Source organism: Pelodiscus sinensis, chromosome 2, assembly GCF_049634645.1.
Source record: "Pelodiscus sinensis isolate JC-2024 chromosome 2, ASM4963464v1, whole genome shotgun sequence".
NCBI lineage: Eukaryota > Metazoa > Chordata > Testudines > Trionychidae > Pelodiscus > Pelodiscus sinensis.
The window spans coordinates 31,222,673-31,240,270 of NC_134712.1; the positions used below are offsets into that span (position 1 = coordinate 31,222,673).

A 17,598-nucleotide genomic window follows, 5' to 3' on the forward strand; every position below is an offset into this window, starting at 1 on the left:
CTGAACCATCTGTAGCAAATTCTATTTGGAACAGTAATATGCATTGAATAAACTTTTTTTAGTTATAAACAAAGATTCTGACTATTAAATGAATAACTGGGATCTTTCAGATACCCCAAAAGAAAGATTTGGATATAGCATGAAACACTGAAACTTATGATCAATTTTTAATTAAAATATCAACCAAAAAAGCCTTCATATCAAAACAGTATGTGTTTTTCTTAGAATAAGTAAGTTGTATGAGAATCGGGGTCTTTTCCACCTAACTCCAGCTCCCCGTCCGCCCCCAAAATATGTACCAGGTCCAACTTACATACAAATTCAACTTAAGAACAAACCTACAGTCCCTATCTTGTACGTAACCCGGGGACTGCCTGTATTTAAAATTATTTTTTCTTGGGTTTTCCCCTCCCCCTTTTCAATTGAAAAAAGTGGGGAAAGAAAAGAGAAAGAAGTGGGGAAAAATCCATATAAACCAAAATTTGAATAGCAAAATTTCAGTTAAATAAAAAAAAAACATTGGTGAGAATTTTAGAAAAAGTGAAGGTTTATTCTGAGGAGAAGGGAGTACAAAATAATATTTTTGACCAGCCTTACCCATAATTTCTCTACATGTAAGGCTCATTGTGTTTTCAAAACTCCTTAAGGAACAGATGCCCATCTTCCATTAATTTTAATGAAATTAGATTTCTGGATGGCTTTGAAAATCATAGTCTAATACTAACACATCAGCCAAATGTCTCAAGCACAATATGGGTTCTGAAATCCTCAGAATGTGATTATTGCGTCCCCAGAACTGGAGTATGGAATTATTATATGTATTTTCCTCCGGTTTAAGGATTAATTGCAATTTTTTTAATCACTCAGAGAACAGTGAAATGTGTCAAAAATAAATCCTACAAATGAAATAACAAGTGCAGATGTGCATGTTTATCACATCAGTTTCAATCATATGTTGACAGACTACTGTGTTGGAAAAAGCTACATACACCAGAATGACGGCAGTTTGAATTTTTTTTGGGGGGGGAATGGGGGGCACCCCCTTACAAAGAACAACAATAAAAAAATATTTTTACCCAAGATCTTTCGGATAGTTCTATCCATTCACATTTAAAAGTGGGCTTAAAAGGACAATACTTTCCCTGCCCTTATTTGATACATACTTTGTTTTCTTACAAGCTGAGAGGAAGGTCAGTCCAGCAGCTAAGGGGATAGCCTGAAATGCAGGCCAGAAAACCTGGGTTCAGTTTCCTAATCTACCACAGATCCCATGTGTGACCTCAGCCAAATCACTTAATCTCTCTGTGCCTCAATCTCCCATCTGTAAAATGGGTTATGAAGATAAATATTTTAAAGACTGGGAGGTGGTAAGGTACTATGGTAATGCATGTCTAATAAGTACCTAAAACAGGTAGTAAATTAAATCACTCATGCTAGATCTTCATCCATGCCTAACTTCTACAGCTTGGGAAGTGGGAGCATAAAGGAGATAGGAAGATTTCCATTACCCCTCCAATCCTTGGTGCAGCATGGGCCAGTTTTCCACAGGCATCCTCACATAGGGCCTTCCCTCTACTCATGGAAGAGCAGCAAGATCTCAGCCTGAGACTCTTTTCTATATCTTGAATGAAGATGACATAAGTTTGAACCTAAAAGCCTGTGGTGCTTCTCCGACACCTCCTGCCAACTTAGTGCACCGTTTGTCACTACATCATTTATAGTCCATCAGACAGTTCTCAATCAACAATGGCAGCATTTATACCTAGGACAATCCAAACTGTAAGTAAGATTTTCTGAGATATTGAATCAAAATGCTTTATGGAAATATACTTTATTATTCACTTTGTGTTTTCTTAGTGCTTTCACTCTGTAACGCTGCCAAAGATTACTCACCTAGCCTTATGTTCAGTTTTTCAGAGAAATTACAGAGTTTTGCACAGAAATTCTAAAAATGTAGGAACTGTCAGACTGGATTAGATCGATGGCTCATGTAGTCCAGTATCCCATCTTGGACAACGGCCAGCACCAGATGCCTCCAGAAAGGGGAAAGAAACCTCACTTCAGATAGATGTGGGGTCATCTATGCATGCCTCCTCCCACTAGGCTCATCATAATCCACAATGGTTAGACACTGGTTTAAACTCCATGAGGTTTAATATCTCCTCCAGCATTAGATGTTGTATCTCGGAATATTCTCGTTATCCTCACTTTGAATCTTGCTAAGTATTTTTCATCATTCCAATAATTTACATTTTAGTTACACTAGATTTTCTGACATTTGTATACACTCACTTTAAATACATTTTGGATCAGATTCTGACCATTATCTAAGAACGGCTTAGAACAGGAGACATGACATCATCACAGAGTCTAGACAATAGCTAATGCTCATTCAATGCAATCTTCCTCTTTCATGTAGCCACATTCAGATATCTCCTCTTCTGTTAGTCTTTCTACAGTCTAAAATATTCAGTGAAAATAACTGTTTAAATCCATTAGAAAAAGACCCCTCCCCCTCAAAAGGGCTGAATCCTTAAGGGTTGAAATCCTGATGATAAACTTATTAGATACATCAGGCACTGCAATTTGCATCTTATCCTACTATTTAAATCTAAAAATTGTGTTCTAAATGTCCTTAATACAGGTTGTACCTCCCTTAACCAGGACTTCCTGTTCTGTCAAGATCAATGGATCACAGACTTTCCTGGACCACAGAGCCCAGAAACAGGGAGGTCTGGTGGCAGGGCAGGAGGTCAGGTGCCATAGGGAGCACCAGCGACTCTGCTAGGAGTGCAATGGGGAGGTGGGAGGATGGGTGGCATGGTGGGGAGGTCTGGCCCCAGATGCCAGGGAGCTCTAGCCTGGCAGCGGATGTGGAGCTCCAGCCCCATCCCTCCACCCCGGCTGTGGAGCTCTGGCCCCAGCCGTGGAGCCAGGCATCTATAGAGCTCTGCCCTGGTTGCACAGTTCTGTCATGCTGGCCCTAGCAGTAATGGAGCCAGCAGCATCTAGAGAGCCCAGGGCGGGAAGGCTGGGGCAGCAGCAGGGGCAGGCTGGAGCCCTCGCCCAGTGGCAGGATAGGACCTTCCCCGGTGCATCAAAGCCCCTCGTCGGGACAGGATGCTGGACCAGTGAGGTCCAACCTGTACAATGGTTGAGTTAGCCAAAGACCCCAAAAATATGGTGCTAATTTTTGTGTATTTTCATTCCTTTAAAAATGTATTAAAATTCATGTGCAAGAAAAGCAAAAGTCCTTCAAAGGGATACTATTTTAATTCCAAAAACTCAGTTACAGTATGATCATCATGTTCCTCATACAAGCCAGCTACTTATTTACTATGCATGTTACTGTACATTCAACACTAATACATCATAATAGTCCTTTGCATCATGCATGTTTCAAACTCTTTAGGATATGTAGTATCCCTAGTCATAATGCATGCACACTCAAACTGGGGACTGGGATCCTTCAAGCAGCTGCGAGGTTATATAGCATGGGGGTAGGGGGTGAGCTCTCTCTCAAGCACCTGATTATTGATTTGATTACTGGCACCACGGATTGCAAAAATCATTTGCTTGTTTTATCAATACAAATGCAAATATTGCACGGTCCTTCTATCTTTAGTGGTGTCACGCTATTGAATCTTTCTACTGTGGCAATATCTTTAATATATATTTACAGAATTACATGCGCACATTATGACAAGTCACAACAGTACAGGTCGAACCTCTCGTCTCCAGCAACATCCACAGATGTTGCCAGACAGAAGAGCCCTGTGAGCCTGACGGCTGGTAGAGGAGCCCATCTTGGTCTGCTGAAAACCCCAAAGTCCATCAGTAGAGGGGCGGGATTGACCTCCCCTGGTCCAGCAAACTCTCTCCTTCGTGACTGGTCAGACCCCGAGGGTGACAGACCAGGAAGGTCCAACCTAGAGATGTAAAAAAGTGTTTCAGAGGATAACTACATAGCTGCTTAAAATCTTAGCAGCTACATGGTTATATGTGCTGCATGCGGGCTCTGCAGTAGAAAACTTAGTTTAGATAAGTAATTCACATTGGAAAAAATAATCCCAACAATACATACAATATGATGGGGACTAATTTAGCCATAACTACTCAAGAGAGCTCTTGGAGTCATTGTTGATAGTTCTCTGAAAATATCCACTCCGTGTGCAGCAGCAGTCAAAAAAATGCAAATAGAATGTTAGGAATCATTTAAAAAGGGATAGAGAATAAAACAGAAAATATCTTATTGCCTCTATATAAAACCATGATACGCCCACATCTTGAATACTGTGTACAGATGTGGTCGCCTCATCTCAAAAAAGATATATTGGAAAAGGTTCAAAAAAGGGCAACAAAAATGATTAGGGGTTTGGAACAGGTCTCATATGAACAGAGATTAAAAAGACTTGGACTTTTCATTTTAGAGAAGAGGAGACTAAGGGGAGATACAATACAGGGCTATAAAAACATGACTGGTATGAGAAAAGTGAATAAAGAAAAGTTATTTACTTATTCCCACAATAAAAGAACTAAGGTCACCAATTAAATTAATAGGCAGCAGGTTTAAAACAAACAAAAGGAAGCTTTTCTTCACTGAGCACAGTCAACCTGTGAAACTCTTTGCCAGAGAATGCGATGAAGGCTAGGACTTTATCAGGGTTCAGAAAAGAGCTGGACTGATTCATGGAGTTAGGTCCATCAGTGGCTATTAGCCAGGATGGGGAGAAACGGTGTCCCTAGTCTGTTTCTCTGGAGGTCGGTGACAGGGGAGGGATCATGTGAGGATTACCTGTTGTGTTCTCTTCCTCTGTGCATCTGGCCACTGTCAGTAGATAGGATACGGGGCTGGATGGACCATTGGTCTGACCTAGTATGGCCATTATTATGTTAGCTTTATAGGTTAGCTTAATACTGCAGAGCCACCAGCCCCTGCCAGCCTGGCTCCTGGGGAGGAGGTTTCACTATGGCAGTGAAGCCACTTCCCCGGGGAGTGGAGCAGACAGTGAAGCCTGCTGCAGCAAAGCTGTCTTCCTACGAGCCAGCTGCGTTTAACTGACACCATTTGCAGATAAGCACCGCCATTAACCCCCCCATAACATCACCCAACCAACCAAGCATTAAGTTATGGTAAATAAAAGTAGCGAACCAACTAGTGTACTCTGGCTCTCACCAACTCAATACCCGAACTATATAGAGTAGTACTAATCATCTCTGCATTGGAATTGGCAGGTCTGAAGATGAAAAGCTCACTACTGGCCCATGAGAACAGCAGCAGACAGCCTCAAAATATGAACCACTTCTTTTGAAGAGCACTGCCTGACCTCTTCCAGTAACCTGGCTGAGTGCAATGATCAGGCAATCAAGTGCACAGGTGTGGCAGGAAGCAGCAGTGGACACAATAAGACATAAAATTAAAGTTATCAATGGATTACAGCAAGTAAAAATGAATCATCCTCATTCTCCAGGCTGGAAGTTTTTACACTCACTTTTAAATACAATTAAGATCAGAAGTGAAAGGGCTTGGTGGCCTCATCTCAGACCCCTCATTTCCCAGTAGACAATTTGTATCTCAGAACAATTCAGTATAATTAGTAGTTTCTGCTCAGAATACTGAGGACACCAGGGATGTCACAGATCCTCAGTGAACTTATATTGGATGAATGATATGCGAAAGCTGACTTACTATATACCAACACTACAGCTGGCTAAAACCACTGCTCTTAGTCCCTCTGTTTCAGAAATATTAAAAAAACATTTTTAAACAAGAGATTCTTTAAATAAAAAATGGACAGAGAAAAATTATAGATTAGAACTAGTGACAAATCAGATTTAAATCATTTGCACCTTATGTTTAAACCAGTGTTTCACAAAGTAGGCCCCAGGTCCACTTTGAGAAAGCTACTAACTGGCCGCTCCAGTTTGTTTACTTAATGGTTCTGCAGCTACACTGCGGCTCCCATTGGATCCAGTTCACCGTTTGAAGCTGTTTGCTTCCCGTGGCTCCCCTTGGCTGCAAATGGCGAACTGTGGTCAATGAGAGCTACAAGGCTTCGTGGCTGCGGAGCCAATATGTAAACAAATCGGAGCGACCTGTTAGCAGCTTTTTAAAAGTGGGGCTGCAACCCACTCTGGGAAACACTGGTTTAAAGATTAAAAAGCAAATATTCTAGTGATGGAAGCTGTACTCAATGGCAGGGAGATATTCATGTGCACGGTAAATCAAAATGCAGCTAATCCAAAGTGATGGTAAAATCATTGAGTCTCATCCTGAGACGTGAGAACACTTGCCATCTTCCATTGTCTTCTGTGAGAGTTGTGGGTACTGAGGACTTCTCAAATTCAGGCCCACAAAAAGCACGAAGATAGAGAACATAATTTTATGCATAAATGAAATCACAACACAGCACTGTTAATGACTGCAAGGGAACAGAATCTTTAATAGCTAGGAAATGTAAATGGCTGCTTGTAAGTTAAATGCCTTAAGACCATATCAAGGCACTGTCAAATCAAAGAAAGTCAGCTCTGCACCAAGTTGTCACCTGTCACCTTGAATATTAATTTAGATTTACTGAAGCTTCATCTCATGCAATGGGTGACTCAGGCTGTTCTACGATCTAGCATCTTTCACAGTAATGGGTTCACTAATTCTGTAGCAGAGCTCTTGGCTTCTGCTCAGCATTTGGCCAGAGGTTATAGACTGTACTACTTATTGAGTCTCATTAAAACTGCTGTCATGGGGAATCAATTTAGCTTGGCTTTAACAAAATATTATAAAATTGCCCAAATGCGCAACTCCCTTTGAAGTTGGGACTCAAAATTAATAACATTATCTAGTGCCTGTCACATATGATATTGTACACTTTACATGAACACACACATTTGTAGGCTTTAAACAGGGTGAAGATCACACAACAAAGTAATCCAAAGTGAACTCACTAATAAGACAGCGGCACAGTCTCAATAAGAGCAGCAAATACACTATGAATTTGTGTCAAATACCCATGGCAACAATCTAAAAATGGTGTCTGAAATGTCATACTCAATGCTCAGTATATCTGGGCTGGCCTCTCATATTAACAGAGAAGTTTTCTTATCCACAACTATGGTAGTGGATAAGTGAGTTGTATGATCACAGTTATATGGTACTGCTACAGTGGGTGGGCATACCAAGGAAAAACAATTTAGTTTCTTTACAATACAGCATAAGTTGCTAATACAGTAAGATTGTGGTGTATTACCATGATGTCCCCTTGCCAGAAGTGCATCTGGGAAATACAACTGAGAAAAGTGTTTCCCAGTTACATCTGTGTTCTCCTATTAGAACTCTTTTACACATTCACATAGAGGTAACTGCGCTGAGACGAGATTCATTTTCTCTCTGTGGGTATGAGTGTGTGATCTTGATGCTATTATATATAATTTGGATAACAAAACAGTGTGTTTTGCCTGGTCATATACAGCAGAGTGATAGACTGAGTAAGCAGTGGTAGATGTAGTTGAATACAGCATACATTTCAAATACAAAGACAAGAACAGCCCTGTCTCTTTACTATATAAAGGGAATAAGAAATATAGTACAGTTGGCAATGTGTGTAATAGTCAGGAACAACTGAGCGTCATGTGAATACCTACAGGAGTACTGATTTTCCTCCAGGTTAGATTGGCTGAGATGCTGGGGGTATGGGGCACTGCCTTTCTCTGCTACATGGAGTATGGGTCACCTGCAAGTTTAAACCACTGTAAATGGTAAATCTGCAGTAATTTGAAGTCTTTAAATCATAGAATCATAGAACCATAGAACTGGAAGAGACCTCAGAAGGTCATCAAGTCCAGTCCCCTGCTCTAGGCAGGACCAATTCCAACTAAATCAACCCGGCCAGGGCTTTGTCAAGCCGAGACTTAAACACCTCTAGGGATGGAGACTCCACTACTTCCCTAAATAACCCATTCCAGTGCTTCACCACCCTCCTAGTGAAATAGTTTTTCCTAATATCCAACCTGGACCTCTCCCACCACAACTTGAGACCATTACTCCTTGTTCTGCCATCTGTCACTACTGAGAACAGCCTCTTTCCATCCTCTTTGGAACCTCCCTTCAGGAAGTTGAAGGCTGCTATCAAATCCCCCCTCACTCTTCGCTTCTGCAGACTAAACAGACCCAAATCCCTCAGCCTCTCCTCCTAAGTCATATGATCCAGCCCCCTAATCATTTTGGTTGCCCTCCGCTGTACCCTCTCCAATGCGTCCACATCCTTTTTGTAGTGGGGGGCCCAGAACTGGACACAATACTCCAGATGTGGCTTCATCAAAGCCAAATAAAGGGGAATAATGACATCTCTGGATCTGCTGGCAATGCTCCTCTTAATGCAACCTAATATGCCATTAGCCTTCTTGGCTACAAGGGCACACTGTTGACTCATATCCAGCTTCTCATCCACTGTAACTCCCAGGTTCTTTTCTGCAGAACTACTACTTAACTGGTTGGTCCCCAGCTTGTAACTATGCTTGGGATTCTTCCGTCCCAAGTGCAGGACTCTACACTTGTTCTTGTTGAACCAAATCACAGTCTTACTGTACTGACAGTACTTAATCCCCTATAATCTATTGCTGTTTATAGCATGGAATCAGATTTTCATATCATAATTTCTATTCTTTGCTCTCATCTTTCTAAATTGTGTTCATTCAGATTTCTTTTTTCTAAAACAAAAAGGCAGAAAACTCCTGGAGGTATTTTCGCTATCTAAAGGTTCAAAATGAGAAAAGGAAATGGAAATTTAGAGAAAGACACTTAATCTGATTCACTGCACTTTTCATGCTAAAGAAAAACATTCCTGAATTATTTTAGATGCTTGAAAAATTTAATGTCCACACAATATGAAATCCTCTATAATAATATCAAGTTCATGGATGTTATTCTCAGTTGCTTATCCAAATCCATCTGAACAGCCTATGTATCTTAACTACCATTCACCTCATTTTCAGTATGGTAAAGCAAATTAATGACTAGTGTTATGAGTGCCTAGACCTCTCTGGAACTGCCAGGCTACATTTTCCATATGAAAAAATAGGCATGAATGTACCTTTTCCTATTTGTACTTTTCAACCTAGCATTTCATCAATAAGTAATTTAATGAAAGAAAGGGAACAGGATCTGGAACAAGTCTATGATTCACTCTTATGAAAACATTGATCCCATTAGAGAGTTATTAGAAAAAGGCCAAAGAGATTTAATGAATGTATATTGAAGTGGGAGAATACAGTCCAGAGAAGCAAAAGCTAATAGTAAAGCAATTCTGGCTCCATTCAAATCCATGGCAAAACTCTCTCTGCCTGCAATAGAGCATTCATTTATATATCATCGTTCAGTTATATATTATTATTCATATTATTTATGTATATATATTACTACATATAATATTTATTAATATTATTCATAGGCATTTATTATTATTATTATTTATTATCATTACTACTATTACTCCTCCTAGGATCTCTAGTCATTGACCAGGATATAATATAACATGGGGGGGGGGGGGGGGAAAGAGATCACATTTTTTTCAGTATAATAACAAAAAGATTATCCAAAGGAAGAACAGACTGAAACAAAAAAGACAGATAATAAGCAGCATGCACAATGTTATTTTTACACAAAACTTTATCTTATTTATATTTTATCTGTACACACAATTATCAGTGAGAATTATAACTATAATTTGCTATCACAAATTTATTTAACCCTTAGTGAGTGACAGTCCACTAAATATGTACGGGGGCCTACCAAATTCACAGTCCCTATTCATTGGCCGTAGAATTTTAAAGTAATTAATTTCATGATTGTAAGTGTTTACAACTGAAATTTTAAGGCAATGTAACCATTGAAGTCCTGTGGAGGGGTCAAAAAGCTGTTGTAGGGGTGAGAAAAAATATCACAAAAATGCCACCCGCATTTCTGTGCTGCATTCAGAGCTGTGCTTTGAAGGCAGAAGCTACGGCGCTTCCTCTAGCAGGAGCAGGTACCCGCAGGTGGTACCAAGAGCGGTTGTGTAAGGAATTAAGTCATCCTGTATCGTGCATGGGAAGAAGTCATCCAGGACTAGCAGCTAGAGCCCGATCCATGGCGGGATCCCAACTCTGCCCCTCTCCTACAATAGTTACATTTCATGGGGAAAAATCTGATTTTGCATACAGTGACATTTTCTACAGCCATGAATTTGGTAGGGCTCTACACACGACTCAGAACTCTTTCACAATCAGACCAGTGCAGCCAAGTAGACAGTGTACTGGAGACCTTGGTTCTTCTCCCAGATCTGTCACTGCCTTGTTTGGTGACTTTATGCAATTATCTTCATCTCTCTATCTCAATTTCCCCATTTGTACAATAGAATAATCAATCTGTACTTTTGTGAAGTGCACTGATCCACTCTTTTAATTTCTACATTGCATGCTTCAAAAGGTAGATCAACTTCATTTCTTTTCCTGTACTGATGAAAAGTACTAAGACAGACCTAATTGTTATTATTCTATTAATTATTGTTAAAATTTTCCTTTTTTGTAAAGATATTATAGCATTATCACACCACTGTTTTGTATCATCTGAAAACCTTCACCATTCAAGACAATGCAATTTTTTAGTTCAATAGGAGCAGAATCAAGGCCTTAATTACTTTAATTAGATTTCTTCTAATCATTTGTAATCTTGTCTAGCACAACAAATATGGAGCCTTTTTGTGCATATGCCACAGAACTGTCTTGAGCTGACCTGTTCAGGAATAATTCAAATTAGCATAAAAGGAAGCTTACTCCTCAGCCTGGTTTTTAGGCATGTTCAGGTTAGAGTGAGATGATAAATTTTTGTAAAGGAGCTCCCTGTTCTCCCAAGAAACAAGCAGCTCTATTATTATTATTAATATTGACATAGCCATAGAACCCAGAGTCATGGGTTGGGACCCTATTGCGATAGGCCCTGTAGAAACACAGGGGGGGAAAAAAAGATAATCTCTGTCCCAAAGAGCTATTCTGGAATAAAGTTACAGGGTTATGCTAATTTTAGAAGTCATTACCTGTGACATTGCTCAGATATGCAAATTTAATAACTAGACCAAACAAAATAAAATAAGAAAAACTCATTGATATTATTTCAGCAGAGCTGGCATATATAATCACCAACACAACCAACATTCCTATTCATTACGAGGATCATAGAATCATATGAATACTAGAACTGAAAGGGACCTCGAGAGGTCATCGAGTCCAGTCCTCTGCCCTCATGGCAGGACCCAGTACTGCCTAGACCATCCCTGATAGATGTCTATCTAATCTGCTCTTAAATATCTCCAGAGATGGGGATTCCACAGCTTCCCTAGGCAACTTACTCCAGTGTTTCACCCCCCGACAGTTAGGAAGTTTGTCCTAATCTCCAACCTAACCCTCCCTTGCTGCAGTTTAAGCTCATTGCTTCTTCTCCTATCCTCAGAGGCTAAGGAGAACAATTGTTCTCCCTCCTCCTTATGACACCTTTTAAATATGTGAAAACCGCTATCATGTCCCCTCTCAGTCTTCTCCTTTCCAAACTAAACAAGCCCAATTCTTTCAGTCTTCCTTCATAGGTAATGTTGTCTAGACCTTTATTCAATTCTTGTTGCTCTTCTCTGGATCTTCTCCAATTTCTCCACATCTTTCTTGAAGTGTGGTGCCCAGAACTGGACACAATACTCCAACTGAGACCTAATCAGTGCAGAGTAGAGCAGAAGAATGACTTCTCATGTCTTGTTCACAACACTCCTGTTAATGCATCCCAGAATCATGTCTGCTTTTTTTTGCAACAGCGTCACACTATTGACTCATATTTAGCTTGTGGTCCACTATGACCCCTAGATCCATTTCTGCAGTACTCCTCCCTAGATAGTTGCTTCCCATTCTGTATGTGTGAGACTGATCGTTCCTTCCTAAGTGGAGTACTTTGTATTTGTCCTTATTAAACTTCATCCCATTTACCTCAAACCATTTCTCCAGTTTGTCCAGATCATTTTGAATTATGACCCTATCCTCCAAAGTAGTTGCAACCCCTCCCAGTTTGGTATCATCTGCAAACTTAATAAGGGTATTCTCTATGCCAATATCTAAATCGTTGATCAAGATATTGAACAGAGCCGATCCCAAAACAGACCCCTGCAGAACCTCACTTGTTATGCCTTTCCAGCAGGATTATGAACCATTAATAACTACTCTGAGAACAGATATTCAGCCAGTTATGCACCCATCTTACAGTAGCCCCATCTAAGTTATATTTGTCCAGTTTATTGATAAGAATATTATGCGAGACCATATTGAATGCCTTACTAAAGTCTAGGTATACCAAATCCACCTGCTTCTCTCTTATCCATAAGACTCATTATGCTATCAAAGAAAGCTTTCAGATTGGTCTGACACGATTTATTCTTTACAAATCCATGCTGGCTATTCCCTATCACCTTACTATCTTCCAAATGTTTGGAGATTATTTCCTTAATTACTTGCTCCATTATCTTTCCTGGCACAGAAGTTAAACTGACTGGTCTGTAGTTTCTTGGGTTGTTCTTATTTCCCTTTTTATAGATGGTTACTTTATTTGCCCTTTTCCCATCTTCTGGAATCTCTCCCGTCTGCCATGATTTTTCAAACATGATAGCTAAAGGCTCAGATACCTCCTCTATCAGCTCCTTGAGTATTCTACGATGCATATAATCAGGCCCTGGTGTCTTGCAGACATCTAACTCTTCTAAGTGATTTTTAACTTTTTTTTAATCTTATCTTCTAAAACTACCCCCTTTTCCACTAGACCAAAACAAAGAAGTCATTAAGCATCTCTGCCATTTCCAAGTTTCCTGTTACTGTTTCTCCCTCCTGACTGAGCAGTAGGCCTACCCTGTCCTTGGTCTTCTGATTACTTCTAATATATTTATAGAATGTCTTCTTGTTTCCCTTTATGTCTGTAGCTAGTTTGAGCTCGTTTTGTGCCTTAGCCTTTCTAATCTTGCCCCTGCATACCTGTATATTTGAACACAATGATCTCAAAATGTAAAGATGCTTTTCTAAGCAGTATTGAGCAATATTAATAGCTTTTATAGGCTTACTGAGGGTGCGTCTATACTGCACCCATAGCTCAAAATAAGCTACGCAATTTGAGCTATGCAAATTGTGTATCTTATTTCAAGTGTATTTTGAAATAGCTTATTCAGTAAAGCACTATTGTGAAAAGTCCCTTAATCCTTATGGAACGAGGTTTACAGGGATCTAGAAATAGTGAGCCCATTATTTCGAGAGTTATTTCGAAATAATGGGCTTGCTGAAGAGATGCAGAATAGCTATTTTGGGAAAACTGAATTATCCCGAAACAGCGCCGCTGTCTAAACGCACCCTGAAACTGATTACCATTCTTTTAAGTTGATGTTTGAATCCAACATGTTAAGCAAAACACATTCCGTACGTATATTGTTTTTATTCATACTTTATGCATCAAGTGGTACACCAATTATAATTTTTATGAACTTTTCCTATTTTGAGCTTTTTACTTTGATTTGGTGTGTGTTCATAATTAGTCCCATTCCTTACAGTTCCTCTTGATAGAAATATAAGAATTGCCATTCTGGATAAAACCAGTTATCTGTTTAATCAAATATTTGATCTTTTACAGAAGAAAATGTAGCTGTTTACAAAGGAAGGATAACAAACCATGAAGAGGACAATTATGAAATTAATCAGTCACTAGGAAGACTTTCTTCCTAATGCTTGTCAGTTAGTAGTTAGTTTATTTTATGAACCTTGATGATTTATACCGTCTTTAAAAAAAAACATCTTTTTTATTCTTCCAATAAAATGATTGTGTCATTTTCCTTATGCATATAAAATCCTTTTCTATCTCTGCTATGTGTTTGACATCAATTACTTCATGTGAAAGTTAAATGGGTTAATTACACATTCTGTAAAAAGTTTACTAGGTTTGCATTTAACATCTTTCATTTTTTAAAGTACCCCCCTCTTCTTCATTATTGCATGTAATAGGAAAGTTCATTTACCCTCTCTCTAATTTCACTTATTTTTATATCTATATTTTCCCTGTGCACTGTTGTCGTTGTAGCCATGCTGGTCCCTGGACATTAAAGAGACAAGGTAGTGATGTAATAGCTTTTCTTGGGTCAATTTCCATCCAGTAAAATATATTGTCTCACCCACCTTGTCTTTCTTTTATCCATTCTTGATTCCTTCGGTAAACTAAATATTCTCACTCTTCTCAATCTCTTCCAATAATGAAATCTCAACTTCTGGCAATTTTTATCGCCTGTGTCTAAACCTAATTTATGCCTTCTAGATTGAGTGCTTCAAAAGGTAGATCAACTTAATTTCTTTTCCTGCACAGATACATGTGTATATACCTGATTTGTCAGCTATCTCCTGGAGACATGAAGGCCATACCAGCAGATGTGTGTTTTTACTTATCTGAAAAGACAAGGCAGATAGGTAGCTAGAGCTAGCCAAAAATACTGTAGAACAGACAGAATGATCAGATTTTTAAAACACCAAAACAATACAGGAATACACAAAACAAAATAATTTTGCGGTCAATAATAAAAATAATAATTCTTAAATCAACCAATCATTATTGAGAGACAGTGGATATTATCCATCCAAAGCCACCTCAAAATAAATCCAGTTTGACCAACCAATTATTTGAAATAATGTCTGCACTGATATGGGGCATGTACTATTATTTCACTTAACTGTATACTAACTATGACAGATTAAATTAGGCAACAGGTGTGTGTAAGAAGGGATTCAACCATAACAAAATAGCTGTGCTATTATTTGGTATCTTATTGAACTGCCTACTATGAAAAGGCTGATGTACATGTGGAATTAATAATCAAAACCATGCAAAGAGTATTTTAAATGACCAGATAGTGTACTATTGATCTCTTGGGTCTCAGGGCAATGTGTGATTACATGCGGATGGCAAATATGAGCATTAGACAGGCATCCTTCTTGCCCACAGACAGATTAATCTGATGTTCAAAGACGAAATGGACTTGGTTTTGAGCAAACACTTGAATGTTTCAGGTTCTGGGTAAGGTTAGAACATTGATATGAAATAAAGGATATGAATTGTCTGCATGTCAGATGAAAAGTTTATTCAAAGGCAATGGAAATGGCTTGTGAGAAAGGAATTTTTCATAAGCAATAATAGTCATTTAAAGTCCAAGTGGACATCAGCTAGAACTTAATTAGTTTCCATTGTCAAGTGTTCAAATTAGCAAAATGTTACATCTTTGAAAACTATCCCACATCAGATACACACCATCTAACTTTCAGACACTTCACTTCCTCCATCATATTTAATTCCATAAATTTTCATGGCATATTTTTAAAAATTAAAAGAAATAGATGCAATAAGAAATCAACTCCAAATGAACAATTTTCATGCAACAATAATAGAGATGGGTCAGGAGCTCAGATTGTATGTTATTGTTAGTGTTCCTTTAATAAGTTGAAAAGAGTCTATGGGATAGCCATGTTAGTCTGTATCTACAAAACCAGTGAGTCCTGCGGCACTTGAAGCAATGTCTACACTAAGAAACTATTTTCAAATTAGTAAATTCAATTTAACTCCTGATTTAACAAATTTGAACTACATGCCCACACTACGAGGAAGCCTCAAAATTAGTCTGAGACAGATTCCACTAATGTGAATGTGCTACCTCATACTCAGAGCCCCAGGAAGCACTCGGGAGTAATTAGTTTGAATTACTCTGGGGAGTAATTATTTCAAAATAGCGGCACCAAAACGTCCATGTTACTGTTATTTTGAAATAGCTATTTAGGAATTAAAGGTACTCCTGATGAAAAGGAGTACCAATTCCATGACCCATTATTTTGAAATAATGAGCTTGGTAGCATGGATGCTCTGCATATAAACTCAATGTTTGGGGGATTATTTCAAAATCAAGTCCTAGTGCAGACCAGAGCTTAGAGACTAACAGATTTATTAGGCATAATCTTTCGTGGGTAAAACACAATGTTAGTTTGTTAGTCTCTAAAATGGCATAGGACTCATTGTTTTTAATGAGGGGGGTTTGTATTGCAATAATATTGTTGGCATCACATAGTACATGAGTTCCTATGCTACTTAAAGTACACCCTTTTACTGAACAAATATCTGAAGGGTTTTTTTTTTTAAACATGGTCACAGTAGAAAAGCCAGTTTCCAATAACAGATCAAGAAAACGTTAGTAATTAACAGATAGATTTCCATAAATGAATGAATACAGTACTTTTTGCCCAAAGATAATTTTGCAAGAGTACTATTATTTAGATTTTAGAGTTCCTACAAAACCAGACTGGTCTTCACTGTGTAATGTTAATGATTACCCTGTTACATCAAATGTGAAATCTCACAGAAATCTTAAATCTTTCTGATCTTGGAAAAACAGTGTAGGTTTTGCAAGGGAAGTGCTAGATAAGATGTTACTTCCTCAATGTTTGTAATGTAAACTTTAAAATTTCCCTGTACTTTGTTTTCTTTGTATCCTTTGAGATATGAATCAAAATGGAAGGAAATGATAATTTACTTAAAAAAATAAATACTAAAGCAAGATACTGAAAATCTTCAGGGCCTTCTCAATGAATGCAGTTTCACATAAATTCAGACATTAAGTTACCATGTCTCCCTGTCCTTTGTTATACCTTTCTTCTTTTCTTCTAATGGTCATTATTTCGCTTTGTTTTCACTTCCTCTCATGCTCTTCTTCCAGCATCTTTTTGCTTCAGGTAATTTTTCCACACTCAATACTTTAACAATTAGATTTACTAATAACTGCCTAATTTTAGTTAATTTATTAACTTTTCCCATTTAATGCTTCTTTCACATCTTTTTTCTCCTCCCAAGTAAATTTATTTTCTCATTCTGTTTCCACTCAGTATCATTTACTCCAAAGTATGTTGCCTTTGGAATAATTTTCTCTTTATACTTTTACTCGGATTCTTCTCTTCCCTTTCTCTGTTAAGTCTCTGCCCCTTACATCCTTCTCTTTCCCATTCCTAGTTGTCCTCATATATTCTCTTTCTTCCTTCTCAGTCTTTCCATTATTAGATCAGGTGCTTCATTTACCCAAGTATGTCGTTCTGAGAGAGGGAACATAACAGTTTTTAAATATGTAAAAGGTTGTTACAAGGAGGAGGGAGAAAAATTGTTCTCGACCCCTGAGGATATGACAAGAAGGAGTGAGGGCAGAACAAAAAGCAATGGGCTTTAACTGTAGCAAAAGCAGGTTGAACATTAGGAAAAACTTCCTAACTGTCAGGGCGGTTAAACACTGGAATAAATTGCCTATAGGAGTTGTGGAACTTCAATTATTGGAGAATATTAAGAGCAGATAAGACACCTTTGAGGGATGGTCTATACTTAATTTTGCCATTAGCGAAGGGGAGTGGACCTACGATTCTACAATACTGTGTAACCTTGTGCAAGTCACGTAGGCCCAAATCCTCAAAGGTATTTAGGCTCCTACTAAAATAAGCAGGAAACCTTGATTTAAATAATAGATTTTAATTGTGTTTAGC

The 17,598-nt window shown here is 38.5% G+C and overlaps 1 protein-coding gene across 4 annotated transcripts in view; it reads right to left on the reverse strand.

Annotated features, from left to right (window-relative positions):
* The window catches only part of OXR1 (oxidation resistance 1), a 282,681-nt gene extending 268,333 nt beyond the window's left edge, over nt 1-14,348 (reverse strand). For 3 of the 4 annotated variants that reach the window (XM_025179553.2, XM_075920223.1, XM_025179551.2), the window contains exon 1: nt 14,218-14,252. In XM_025179553.2, coding sequence (XP_025035338.1) covers nt 14,218-14,237 — 20 coding nt within the window. In that variant the 5' untranslated portion in view covers nt 14,238-14,252. Of the gene's footprint in view, nt 1-14,217 lie in introns of all 4 variants that reach the window. The other variant, XR_012901266.1, reaches the window with a different exon arrangement.
* Between the last annotated feature and the right edge of the window lie 3,250 nt (nt 14,349-17,598).